Source organism: Drosophila hydei, unplaced genomic scaffold, assembly GCF_003285905.1.
Source record: "Drosophila hydei strain 15085-1641.00,03,60 unplaced genomic scaffold, DhydRS2 tig00000315-arrow-arrow-pilon, whole genome shotgun sequence".
Lineage (NCBI taxonomy): Eukaryota > Metazoa > Arthropoda > Insecta > Diptera > Drosophilidae > Drosophila > Drosophila hydei.
In genome coordinates this window covers 1,031,264-1,044,921 of record NW_022045707.1, presented here as the reverse complement: position 1 = coordinate 1,044,921, position 13,658 = coordinate 1,031,264, and the positions used below count along the sequence as shown (strand labels likewise).

The 13,658-nt window shown below is 36.0% G+C and overlaps 2 protein-coding genes across 24 annotated transcripts in view; both read right to left on the bottom strand.

Annotated features, from left to right (window-relative positions):
- The window catches only part of LOC111599959 (protein MTSS 1), a 49,669-nt gene that overhangs the window by 13,972 nt on the left and 22,039 nt on the right, over positions 1 to 13,658 (bottom strand). For all 23 annotated transcript variants that reach the window (XM_023315838.2, XM_023315851.2, XM_023315854.2 and 20 more), the window contains exons 3-4: positions 2,705 to 2,766; positions 1,253 to 1,326 (exon numbers count right to left, since the gene is read on the bottom strand). In XM_023315838.2, coding sequence (XP_023171606.2) covers positions 1,253 to 1,326; positions 2,705 to 2,766 — 136 coding nt within the window. The remainder of the gene's footprint in view (positions 1 to 1,252; positions 1,327 to 2,704; positions 2,767 to 13,658) is intronic.
- Positions 10,983 to 11,807, bottom strand: LOC111599962. Its single transcript, XM_023315857.2, has 3 exons — positions 11,539 to 11,807; positions 11,296 to 11,472; positions 10,983 to 11,220 (listed from the first exon to the last, which is right to left on the bottom strand). The coding sequence occupies exons 1-3, from the start codon at positions 11,779 to 11,781 to the stop codon at positions 11,044 to 11,046; spliced, it is 597 nt and encodes a 198-aa protein (XP_023171625.2). The 5' UTR covers positions 11,782 to 11,807; the 3' UTR covers positions 10,983 to 11,043.

Genomic DNA, 13,658 nt, shown 5'->3' with positions numbered 1-13,658 from the left:
ATTTATAGAATTAATAATTCGCTCTAATTTAAGTAGGTTACATATATAGATCTATGGATAGAACTGAGAAGTCTAAACAATCTTATTTAGCTGCCTTGTTATTAGGGGAAAAACTTCTTCGAAAAGTATAGAACTCGATAGATTTTCCCTAATCAACTCTTCTTTATAAGCATCTATAATTCCATTTCATGAAATATCTTACCAGTTCAACAACCCCTATGTGTATTGCACTCTATTCTATACAAGAATCTCTAAGACACTTCTACTTACCACATCATTCTATTTAAAATCTATCTCAAGTCTCCTATCTAAATCGCATTCTAAAGCCTCTTCCAAAACTTGCAATTATCCACCTTAACTAACTGTAACTAGTAAAATGTCAACTTGAACAACTCGAAATGCCATAGACATATAAATACGTGTTGTCTTCTTCTGCTGTTGCTCAAGTCGTTCTATGTTCTCTGTGGTCTTTGATCTGTCTCTCTCCACTCTACTCTACTCTACTCTATTACTGCCCACCATATAGGCAGAGCGTAAGAGCAGTTGAAATAAAAGCAAATTCATTGGAGCTGCCTGTCGCTTCCCGTTTTCAGTTGCTGCTGCTGTGTTGTTGTTGTTGCGGGGCCGCCCAGGTGAGCAGCAATTGCATAATCAGAGCTGCGAGCGTGAAGAGGCAGGCAAATAAATAAATATAAATAGCTAAAATAGAAATGCGTGAGCAACAAAATCGGAACCCGAACAGAGAACTCTGAGAAGGCGTTAATTCAGATCGATGACCGACGTTGACGTCGTTGTTGCGTCGTCGATTCTCTCATTAATAATAGGTGAATGTACCCCAATGTAACCAATGTACCTTCTCAAATAGCCCAAAGGCATGAACTTTAACTTGTAAGTGTACATTATGTACCTAACTAATGGTACCTACTGTATCTTTTTCAGATAGCCAAAGGCATGAATAACTAGCAAAGAAATGTGTACCGAATGTTTAACATTCTATTTAATGTATTTTATGTATTTTCATGAATACGATAATGTACCTACTATGCAGGAAAAACAAGTCAAAGGATAGAATTATTGGTTGGCAAACAAAACTAATTCTTTTTTTATGTTAATGACTTTGGAAATTAGTTTTGGACTTGTACCTAATACATCTGAGTACCTTATCTAAATGGCGCATAGCCCAAAGGCTTACACGGATAGTTGGCAAACAGAAATCTGTTTTTGTTATGATGTTTACGACTTTTGAACTTACCTCTGGAATTGGTTGCAGCATCGGCGATCTTTTGGAAGGCATCCAAATAGGCGGCAATTGCCTGAATCGCAGCGCTAAAAACATACAAAACAAACAAAGATTATATAGATGTTACAAGAGAAAGAGAGAGAGACTGTTTAAGATAACTGTTCGAAGATACTCTGCAAATAATCGAATTCTATGTTTAAATATTCTTCGTGTTTATTATTCGAGTTGAGCAATGTGATTACATTTAAAGTAATATTTACAGAGTATACCCAAAGCGAAACAACCAGAGAAATAGCCAGTAAATCATTGAATAGTATATTTCTGTAAGATACTTCATTCACAGTCGTCATACACCTCACATCATCACTCTGTACAGGGTATACAAAGAGAAAAAGCAGCAAACTAAAGATGCCATTGATTATAGTGCGACGACTGCAAATCTAATAAACTTTGCAAGAAACTTTATTGGCCGTGGGCGACATTTCAATTGAAAATGGCAGAGCCAGACAGACGGACAGACAGGGAGACAAAGAGACAGAGGGAAAGACTGGCAGACAGTCCAAAGAGCGACTGCACCCAAAGCAGCTGATGAAGATGAAGATGCTGGGCTGCTGCTGCTGCTGCTGTGATCTGATCTGGTTGGTCTGGTTGAGTCTGTCTACCTACCTCCCTCCCTCTCTCTCTCTGTCTGTGTGTGTCTCTCTTTCTAGCTCGAGTGACAACGGGCAACGGTGCGTATGTGTGTCAAGCGCATTGGGCAAACACTTGGCGCAGAATTTCTTTTAAAGACAACAGACAGCAGTGGCTTTTCAACGTGATTTCATGATTATTAATGCAAGGCGTATGCTATATACATAATCAGCAGATGTATAAGAGTATATTTATGTATATATATTGCATATGCTTAGACAACGCCGCTGGCGTCACAAATCGGGGCCAAGTCTGCGCGTTAAAAACAAAACAGAATCAACTATAAACAACACGCAAATACCAAGCAAATGGCCAAAAAAAAAAAAAAAAACAAAAAGAAGAGAAAAAGAAAACTGAAAGAAAAAAAAACAAACATGAAATGTGAATGAAAAACAGTTCAGTGTACTTTGAAGTACAGTAAAGTCTATCGTTTAGAAAACAAAAAACTAAGGTGTTTGAGCATGGCTTAGCGAATGTCTGCATTAAAGAGGCTATACTGTAATTGAACTTGAGCTGTCGTAAGCTACATTGATCTCACATAGGGGATATTATATACAGAGTATTCATTAGTCTCACATTATGGAGTCTATATTGTAATACCACAATTTGGTGGCCAGATTTCGTTATTTATTTGTTGATTGAGTTCTCCTCTTACAATTGCTTCAAAAAGCCAATTATCATTAAACTGATCAAATTTGTTGATAATAATTTAAATCTGAATTTATATTTATTTTCGATTATCAAATTAGATTTCGATTTCGATTCTCTACTTACCGCAGGCATGTGTGTAGCTTGCTAGCCTTGGCCACAAAGTCCTCCCATAATGGAGATGTGTTCTGTAATAGAAAAAAAGCAGCAAACGGATTAGAAAATATTTAATAAAAACGATTTCAAAGTAAAGCTGAAAACGCTATCAAATTCAATAGAAAAGCACATAAAAGGCACAAGTTTAACCCTTTTGACCCTCTCACTCTATACAAAGAGTGTAGCTAAAGGTTGCCTCTTATTGGTTCATCCTTTTTATAGATAGTTAGAATAAGCGCCCAAATCCTGACAAATTGTGCGTACGTGTGACTCAATCGTCAATACGAAATGCTATCAAAAGAGTTTGCAACGGAGATAACGCTTATGTAATACCCTAGGAATATTTCTATCTTTATTAATAAATATATATAAATCTATTTTCAATTTAAATATTTTTTTAATTTATTTATTTTTTGTTAATTGAATTTAAATATATTTTGATAATATAATTTTGCTATATTTTTTCAATGTAGATTTTATATATTTGTTTATTAATTTTATATATATATTGTGTAATAATTTATATATACTGCTTTATATATTTTACGTTTTCGATATATTTATCCCTCTAAACTTAGTTTTCTTCAATAATAGTAGGATATTCAAGAGATTTTCAATCTAATCCTTGACACATTTTCTCTCAACTCAATATATCCCTTTTTAAGTTCTTTAAAAGTCTATAGGGTATAAAGGCTTATAAAGACGCTTCGATGGGCAATAACTCAATAGCTTTTAAGATCCATAAATTTGCTGAACAGCGTAATATGCCGATTTAAATTTATTTCATTATTATTTAGATAAGTTCGGTTTACTTGATGATAATTTGTTGACTTAGTTGAACAAGTCAAAAATTTTCTTTGGCTCAACCAACAAGGTTTTGCATGTTTTTTACAAAACATCCTGCTGCTCCTGCCCATTAGCTAAACATGTATTTCGGGCATGTCAAAAGTCTTTGCCAAGCAAAAATGTGATGGAGAAAAATGTTTTGCAAAGTTTCTTCGATGTTTTCATGAGGCAGTGATTGAAGTTCATGTTGCTGTGCTCAAAGCTCATTAAGGAGGCGACTTTTGTTGTCTGTGGATTTCATTAAAACTAATGAAAAGTTTGACTAAAACATATATATAAATTTAACAACAATTTAACTCAATGAATGCGACACACTCAATTGAGTGCACTTTGCGCATTTATCAATCAGCGTAAAATTCACATTTAAAATTTAATTGAATCCAATTTTCCTACATAGCAAACAAATGGTGCAGAAACATATAAAATTTGTATAGGGAATACCATAAATATATACATATTTAAATGCATCTTAATTGAAGAAATTGTGTAGGGAATACCGCTATAAATATACCTAAAAGTAGCATAGCAAACAAATTGTTTAGAAATGTATTCGAATTTCTATAGGGAATGTCATTACATTACTTTGATGATGTGTATAAGACAAATTCTTGTGAAAAAGTTATTTACGATACAATGACTTTTTATTAGAGGAAGGCCTAGTATAAGAGGTAATATAGAAACCATTTAGTTTTTTAAATTTCTTGAAACTCCATGCGAACTCTGAGAACTATAGTTTAGCAATTAGACAAGGTTCTTTTTTACGTATACTTAAATAAAGTTATTGTAATATCTCTTACATATAATGTATATTTTTATAGAGTAAGCATTTAGTCAAGGCTTTTCTATAAATTCTGTTGTTTAGTATGTAGACAAAGGTGACGACATAGCTGACAGCAATTAGCACCTGCTTTGCCTCAATGCTACCTCCCAACCTCCACCAGCGGCAGCCTTGACTGTGAACTTAATTGATGTGCATTAATCGAAGGGCTGCTGTGGCTGCCTGTGGTGCTTAATAAAGTTTACCTCTTTCCACCTTTTTTATGGGCAACTACAATCATCAGGTAAGCAGAACGAAAGTGTTTTCAAGTCAAAGCCAACGACCAGCAAATTGCAAAGCTAAGCAAACTTCGATTCACAATATGGCAAAGCAAAATGTTGTCTATGCGAAATATGGTCAAAAGCCACATGGGTTTTAGTTCTCGCTGTGGTTGCTGCTGCTGCTGTTTTAATGCTCGCCTAAGAAATGCATAAGGGGGATATGTTGAACAGACTCTCCATGAACCTGTATTTGAGAAATTCGCAATATATGAAGTCCTGTGTATTCTCTCCACATCAATAATTTTCAAACTTAAATCTTAAAACTACTTTAAGCTTTAAAGAACTGCAATTAGAGTATATTTTATTCAATTGCAATTTTGTTAGACCCTGAACGAGTATTATCCAGTTGGTTGGTCAGACCCCACTGCAATGTTCTCACTTGTTTTGCTTGTTTTTTCCCCTTTTTAGTGGTTTCATTGTCAGACCATAAAAGACAAAACGTCTGCAAATTGTGAACACACACACACAGAGAGACGATCATAAAAAGTAGTTAAGAGATTTTTCTTTTATATACACATAATTTGAGAATAAACGCAAGTTAAAGAAGCAACAAATGGTCAATAAAATAAAGTGAAAACTGGTTTAGGCCACGCAACTACAGTAAACACACACACACAGACGAAAGCACAGCCAACTTAAAAAGTCGTTACGCACATTTTTATTGCTCTCGTTTTTGTTTTTTGTTGGTTTTGCGCCGAGTTTCAATTACAGCTGCACAAATTGACATTGAATTCGAGCCGCGAGGCCTCAAATTGATGATGAAAGCAATCCCTGGTCAATGGCTCAATTTAATGGTCAGTCAAGTGTTGCAGCAGCCAGAAGCGTTCGGGATTCATTTCTCTGTGTTCGGTTCAACAAATTTGCCAAACAAAAAAGGGTAAGCAGTGCTCTATCAGAAGGTAACCGACTGGGAGTTACCCTTTCATACAAATGTTTGTAAATATCAAATTTATTTAAGTATGATGGATGTAAGTCCTAGAAAAAATATATTCTATAAGTTAATATACTAAAGGTGTATTATTAAAGCAAATTTATAACTCTATCTCTTAAAGTCTTCGAGTTATTAGTTTAGTTTTAGCCACAGATACAAATAGATAGGGGACAAAGAGATAAATATAATAATTCTTAAACGATTTACAGGTATTTATACACCCATTTCGAAAGCTCGTTACAGGGTATTAAAGGCGCAGAAATGCAATTTGAAATTCGCTTTCGCATTTCACATTTCGCATTTCGCTTTTTCCTACAGTCGAGGCCCAAAAATAAGTACAATAAAAGGTTCGCGCAAATGCCAATCGACAAAATCCATTTACAAAAAAAAAACTAAAAATAAAAAAGAGCAGCGAAGCCAAAATGCAAACAAAAAGCTGCCGCTGAGGCAGTGGGGCAGGCTGTGGAGCAGACGTTGCATAAAAGAGGTGACGCAGTCGTCGAGTGCATTGAGCCGCATGAAAGAGGTGCAACGACAGAAATGAACGGAAATCGATTTTGGTTATTTCTGCACAAAGCGCATTTCACTCGCACACTAAATATCTGCGTCTCTTTCTCCCTCTTTCTATCCCTCTCTGTCCCACATTCTGTATAACATACGTTTCAAATGCTGTAAGCCAAATGAAGTTGACAATTAGATACCTTAACTTAAACTGAGTAAATTCGTGGCTGTACTAAAACAGAATATAAACATAACATCAAACTAAGATAGTTTTTTAAAGCCAAAAATTGAAGTTTAAGCTATATGACTATTTCAAAACTGCTTTGCAATGTAATTAGAACCTCTGACTGAGATCGTAAAGAACATTTAGAATAATAAACATTATTAGTAAAGTGTCCATAGCACATGCAGCCCTTGTTGGCATTTACTTACAGGGTATACTCATTGTTTTGTCTACCTTTTGGCTTTGCCGCTGCGTCTGCTACGTAACGTTAATAAAGACAGACGTCAAGACTTGTGACTGCAAAAGGTTTTTATAATTCATAACACGACGACAACGGCAAGAGTCGAAGAAGACGAAGAAGCAGAAGAAGTTGGCGGTAGATCTTGACTGGAGACGTTGGAGAAGGAGCTCTGCTTGTCACTCAATAGCCCACCAGCAGACAGAGAGAGAGAGACAGGGAGAGAAAGAGGCAGACATACAAGACAGACTGTCTGATGCGCCTTATTTGGCAGCCATGTGATTCGTTGTGATTATTTACTTGACCTACCACAATCGATTGCATGTTGAAGACAATTCGATTGCAAGAGCTCGGGTATTAGATAATTATATGATTAAACATATTAAGAGCTTTATATAAAAAAGTGAGTTTGCACCAACTTCAAAATTCTGTTATTGAACTCTAAAAAATGAAATATGAAAGCTTATAGTAGGGCTTTACTTCATTAAGCGCATTATATTTCCTATTCTAACTCCTACACACTTATTCAACTGAGATTGTGACTATTTCAGCATCAAAAAACAGCTCTTGAAATTCCTCAAATTCTTGTGTTTTGCCGCCCACAAACTCAGCAAATACAGCAATACTATAAATTATAATAAATGTTTATAAATTATGCAACTTGAAACAATTAAAAGTCCAAGGCAAAATGCTAAATATCTCAAGAAAATATCTGTGAAAAACCGTAAAAAAAAACTGCATATTTTTGCTACATCAAAAAATTATTGAAGAACTGAAATCAATTTCCGTATGATTGACAAAGCAACCCACATAATACATAATATTTTGCGTTGCAAAACAAAATCAAAAATAATCTAGTAAATAAATAAATAAAAAAATAAAAAAATAAATAAATAAATAATTTTAAGAATTTTGTAAATGTTGACATGCTGACAACAGCACCAACAATCTCTGACTGTCTAATACTCGTTCAAGGAAAATATTCAAAAATTTATTGAAACAAGTCAGAATGTTTTGTGGGGAATGCCCGACTAGAAGATATCCTGCACTCTGCGCAAAAACTATATTGTTATCATTGAGACTTGACACTATCAAGGCAGCATTATGTGTACTTTATGAAGTCTGCCACGCCTCCTGCACATTTTCACACAACCAATGTACTCTTTTAAATCACCATTTGAACGAGCATTGAAAATCAACTCGACAACAACTTGATAAGCCAAAGTCTTTTGGCTCCATGCGTGGGCAACGTATCGTTAAAGTTGACGTGACTCGGACTTGTCGGCATTTTATGAATGAAAATTTTGTGTTGTGCGTGTGTGTGTATGCTGACCGGCCCAAGAGTCTGTAGCACACACGCAAGCCTGTCATTACGAGCATTATAGCCAAGTTTTGTTTTGGCGTTGGCGTTGAATTTTTAGATTTCCAACTGCTCCTCTCTTCTCTCCATTCTCCACTCTCTTTGTGGATCCTCTCTTGGCTCTACAGCTCCAGCTCAAGGCATTTGTTGCGCGCTTCGGAGTTCATGAATGAGCCATTATTAGCAGGCTGGCAAATGCGTACTTAGAGGCCAAATCTTTGAGACTAAGCTGAGAGTGTGCAACAAATAGCGGCAAGGGTTTCGAATCGAAAGCGTAGCAGCAGCAGCTATTAAAAGACTTGGAAAACACAAAAATAGGTGGGAAATTAAGCATGTGTGTGTGTGCTAAGTGTGTGTGTGTGGCGAGTGCAAAAGGCAACACTTTCCAGTTTGCCTGCAAGCTGTAGGCAGCAACAGCAACAGCAGCTGCTGTGAAATGTGCAGCGTGTAATCTTATAGGTGATACACTGAGAGAAAATAATAGAAAACTTTATGTTTATGCAGTGATTTTACTGAGAATTACCACTTGTTTCTCTCAGTGTATATATATATGTATTTATATATATATATATAAATAACACACAATTTAATTTAAAATATAAATAATCAATTTCAGATTTATTTCTCTCTGTATTTTTTGTAATATCTTTTTAAATATCAATAAATACATATTAAAATTTAATATTTACATAAAAAAGTATTAAAATGGTCAAATAGAGTTTAATAACATATTTAAAAATGGAATTCAATCCACTGAGTGTGTTTTTTTGCAGTGTATATATTCAGTTAACAGCAATTCTAAATAAATAATTAAATTTTGTTGTTTATATATTTTTCTCTCAGTGCATCTATTTAACTGGCAAACTGTGCCCACAACAGCAGCCAGAGAGGCGTTGCAACAACAACAACAAGCAGCCAGTGAATGTGCCAAAGGCAGCGGCAAAACTGGAAAGGTTCTCACACACACACATACACCTATTTATATACATATATATATATATATAATGTATAAACTCTTGATCTTTCCAATAGCCTACAAAGCAGCAAAAAAAACACATCCTACACGAGTTTAAAACGTTGCTCAGCTGCTTCTCACAGCCACCATTCATGCAACTAAAAATTTGTTGCTGTTGCAGTTGCAATTGTTGTTGTTGTTGTTTGATAATTTTCGTGCTTCCCGTAGAGAGCTTGTGAATCTTAAGGTGAGCTAGAGCAGCCAGCAGTCAACATTCAGCTTAGCTGTTTGGCTAGCCAAACGGGTTCAGTTGTTTAGTTCGCTGCCACGTCCTACATAGCGAAATTGTTTTTTGGGTTAGCAACTTTTTTCTTTGTGGCACAATATGCAAAGCGAGTAGCAGGCAGCTGCCGCATTTTTTTTTTATGACTAAAGGCCATCGTGGAGAGTTCTATCAAAAAAATTGATTTCTATATAGGCCGGCGGGGGCCCAAATAATTGAGTCAAGTCGTGCGCTAATAATTTGCACCTTTTTTTGTTTTGTTTCTGATTTAGAAAGTTGCAAAAGAGTGATAAAGAGCAGTATCAGAGGTGTGTAACGACTGCATAATACTCGCTCTCTCAGAAGTGGTTAGAAATATATATCATACAGAGAGCTGTTGAATCATTCGGGAATCAGGCATGAGTTCGAATCATGCCAAGTTTAACTGCAGAATCAATACTCATCCGAATCCAACGTGGACTAGTTGCACTGAATGGACTGAATGGCAATATAATCTAGTTACAGTAAATCAATAGTTGATTTTTCTGACTGTTACCACTCGAAAGAGCATTGAACAAAGCCTATATACTCCCTTAAGTAGTTTCGACGAGCATGTAACAATTGTGCAAGGCACTTGAAATGAAAGTGTGTTGCAGGCTGGATGAACGAACGCCGTGGCTGAAGGTCTTTATGCTGCTACTAAATAAAAACCTTTTTATTTTGGCAAAGTTGAAAGTTTTGGTGCGCAATGAATCGACACTTAAAATTAAATGCGCGACCAATTGAAAAACGTGTAGCATTTGGCATGTGGCATATGGTTGAGAATCTAGATAGATAGATAGATGCCACGATTTGTATTCATTCATCAAGTAACTTAATAACTTGACAGCCGTGCAATTTGCATTTGGCGTTCACTTCAATTACAGAAACTGAAAAAAAAGCAACAAAACCAAACAGGCGATCGCACATTGCCACATGCCCCATGCCCCATGCGGGCGGAATACAAGTAGCATGCACTGTGCTAAGACATGTAACACAAAACTACAAAATGTAATTGCAACGGCCACTGCAACAACTGCTTGCAACATAAGCGAAACGCTTGAAGAGCTCTTAAATCATATATACACACACAAGCACACTTACACATATACACAGACAGCTAACAAAGGCCAATCTCGAATGACAGTTGAATGTCTGTTGACATCAGCGCGTGCCACAGCCACAGAAAATCAAAATCAAATGGGGGATTTAAAACAAAAACTATAATATAATACCCTCTACCTATAATAATGACTGCAAGATGAGAACAACGTTGAGTGATAGGGGAATGTAGCGAGGAAACAGGGATAAACAGAATACCGAAGAGAAGAAAGAAAAGTCGAGATTCAGAGACAGTTCGTATCGGAAGACCCAGAGAAGAGAGGCAGGGAGAATAGAGGGAGGAAGAAGAAAGGGAGGGAGAAGAAAGGGAGGCAGAAGAGAAGGAACGGAGAGAAGAGGGAGGGAAAAAGTGTGACCAAAGCATATATACTCCCTAGCCTACTTGAATTATTGAGAATCGAGGAGAAGAGCACTCGTTAAACAATACTTGAAATTAAATTTCTAGTAAACAAAACTGTTTTGATGTCAAGAATTCGGTAATAATTTAATATAGGACTTTAAACCGGTTCTTAATGGATCGGTTCAAACCTAGAATACGTCTATTTAAATTTAAATGATTCAAGTTTTAAGTGGAGCTTAAAATTTGTGGAACATGGAATATATATATATATATATATATATATATATCTTTAGTAACACCATTTGGTTTGCATTTCTACTTTAAACTACAGAAGCTTTATTGTAATATAAAGTTTGGATATTTCGAGGTAGATCGATGAAGAATGCAAAAACGCTCACAGCCTCTCACAATCGCCAATGATCTCTACGCAAATGCTATCCGGACGCTTAACACTCTTCTCATCGTCAAAGGCCTCCAGGGTGACGACAATCTTATAGCGACCGTGCAAAGTGGTGCCACGAACGTTATTTAAAACCATATTTAGATCGAAAGGCGAATGAATCAGTTTTGTCTGCAAGAAGCGAATAGGGAGACGGAAAGTGAGAGAATCAAGTATTGATCTAAGCTAATTATGTTTGACACTTACGCCTTTATGATTGATACATTTGCCTTTCATAGTATCAATATCGTCAACATGGCGGGTCCAATACTTGAACCAATATTGATCCTTATCGTACATAATACCGCAGAAGTCCTGCGAGGCAATGCTAAAGACAGTCGGTTGCCAAATGCCACGATCTAATTGCAATAGACGTGCGGATGCCTAATGAATTGATTGATTCATTCAATATTAATTGATTGATTATCTCATTCGGGTTATACAATTTACCGTTATGCGATCTGTTGGCTCTATATCCCAAACAGTTGTGGCATTACCAGCCACATGTATCTTATCGCCATCCAATGTTAACTCCAATTCATCCAAATTGAATAAGCCAGAAATACCTTTTGCACCTGGTGGATTCTCTTTGCAATCGGTAAAGATTTCAGGATCATCAATTAGCATCTCGTAATCAGCTGCCAGGACTTGGCAAAGCATTTGAGAGCTCAACAACAGCAGCGGCAGCAACATTTTAGACAACTCTTGCAACTCTGTTACAGATTTCCAGCTATTTATATAGCTCGCCAATTAGCTGTGGCACATTGTAAAGGTAGGCTAATCAATCATGTTTTTTACCTTTTACATTTTACATTACAACTTGTTGTGAATTGTACATAATTTACGATACGATCGAACAGCCGCAAAACACGACTAACAAGTTATACTTTTGATATAGATGAGTCGTTATAAAGGTTATTTACAAATGAATGAGGAAATGGAGCGAGAGAGAGAGAGAGATGAGCAAGGGTTACTTTTTAAATACTATACATTTAAGTGTGACCAGAATCTAAGAGCTTAGCATATTATTTGAATGGAAGAATCTCCGCAAAGTAAAGCATTGCAATTCCATAAGATGTGGGCGAGGGTTCGTTTTGGAATATTCGTGATCAGATTATTTTTAGAATCTTCAATAATCATAGACATCATAAACAAGTTACATTTTGATGCACTTTGGAATGAGAGGAAAAATATGTGAGGGTTGCCTTAATAATATATTATATAAGTTTAAACAGATTCTAACAAAGCATCAGAAAAAATGCCTTTAAAAAGATTGTTTCGAACGAATAGAGGGCGAAGTTCAAAGCCAAGACTAGACGTATATATTAAAATACCAAACGGCCCTCGCATACAGCATTATATAAGTGCGTTATACAGCTTTAACTTATATATGACTGATATATCTTAAGCTTTTGGCTGACATTGAATGCTGATTTGTATACATTTGGCAAATGCAGACAAACCCAACAGACGGACAGATAACAATTTTATGCATATAATTGCCTGTGTAGACAACAAAAACAACAACAATGACGCCAACAACATTGACAACAGCAACAATCTTGTTGTTGACGCCACACCCACACAGAGCACACGTAATTGACACGAGCCTCGTCTCTCGACTTTATCTCGGATCTAATAGAACATTTTTCTGTTACTCTCACAATTTCATATAAAAAACGTTTTATTAATTGCAGCTTGTTTTCTGATACCCTCGAAATTCACTGTTAGTGTGCTAATAGGGTATACTAGTCCCTCAATAAAAACGCATATAAAAGGTAGTTCAAATATATAAATTTTATTGAAAAGCGGACTCGACTTAGTGTTGCACATCGTTCCATCTGTTGTCGAAAATGAATGAAGAATCGAGCAAAAGAAGACACCACAGAGTAACTCCTAGCTTGGCAATCTGGATTGTCTATGGAACAAAGGAGATATATGTTGGTGTGCATCTATAGATTTAGTGTAAATGTTATGTGCAATTCAATCACGCAACAGCATTTCAATATGCACAGCATGTCAAAGTGCCAAGCTAAACGACAGACAGTCTCATCAAAGCAACAGCAACATCTACGACAACAGCAGCAACGATTGCCCGCAGTTTGCTTTAAACAATAATGCAAAGTAATTAATATAACGACTTGTCTTCTTCATTTTCATTGTTTTGTTGGAGCTGAAGAGGAAACACTTTTCGCATGCCTCCGATTACAATCTGCGGGGGATCATTGTCCACATCCGAGAAAGACAGAGAGAGAGTGGAGACAGTGGGAGAGAGGAAGACAGAGGTGGTTTTTACATAGTTTTCACGTACTTTGTTTCCAAGTGTTAAACGAAACAAAAGATCTTTCACTTTAGGCGAAAGGCAAAGATTGCATTTGTAATTGAAACTGTTTAAGGTTATCAAACTTAATTTTGAGCTAAAATTTAAAATTTTTATTACCTTAGTTAATACAGTTACAATCAAGTACACATATACAATACCTTGAACTGGAAGCTAGCTATCACCACATCATAAAGTTGTTTCATGGCTATTTTCTAGGAACAAATACAATTCTGATTCATTGAACTTA

Excerpts from the sequence above, each read along its gene's own strand:
- LOC111599962 (XM_023315857.2), bottom strand. The coding sequence starts at position 11,781 with ATGTTGCTGCCGCTGCTGTTGTTGAGCTCTCAAATGCTTTGCCAAGTC. Across the intron at positions 11,473-11,538 it reads AGCCAACAGATCGCATAACG|GCATCCGCACGTCTATTGCA; the intron begins GTAAATTGTATA and ends TCAATTCATTAG. Across the intron at positions 11,221-11,295 it reads AATGTATCAATCATAAAGGC|ACAAAACTGATTCATTCGCC; the intron begins GTAAGTGTCAAA and ends CGCTTCTTGCAG.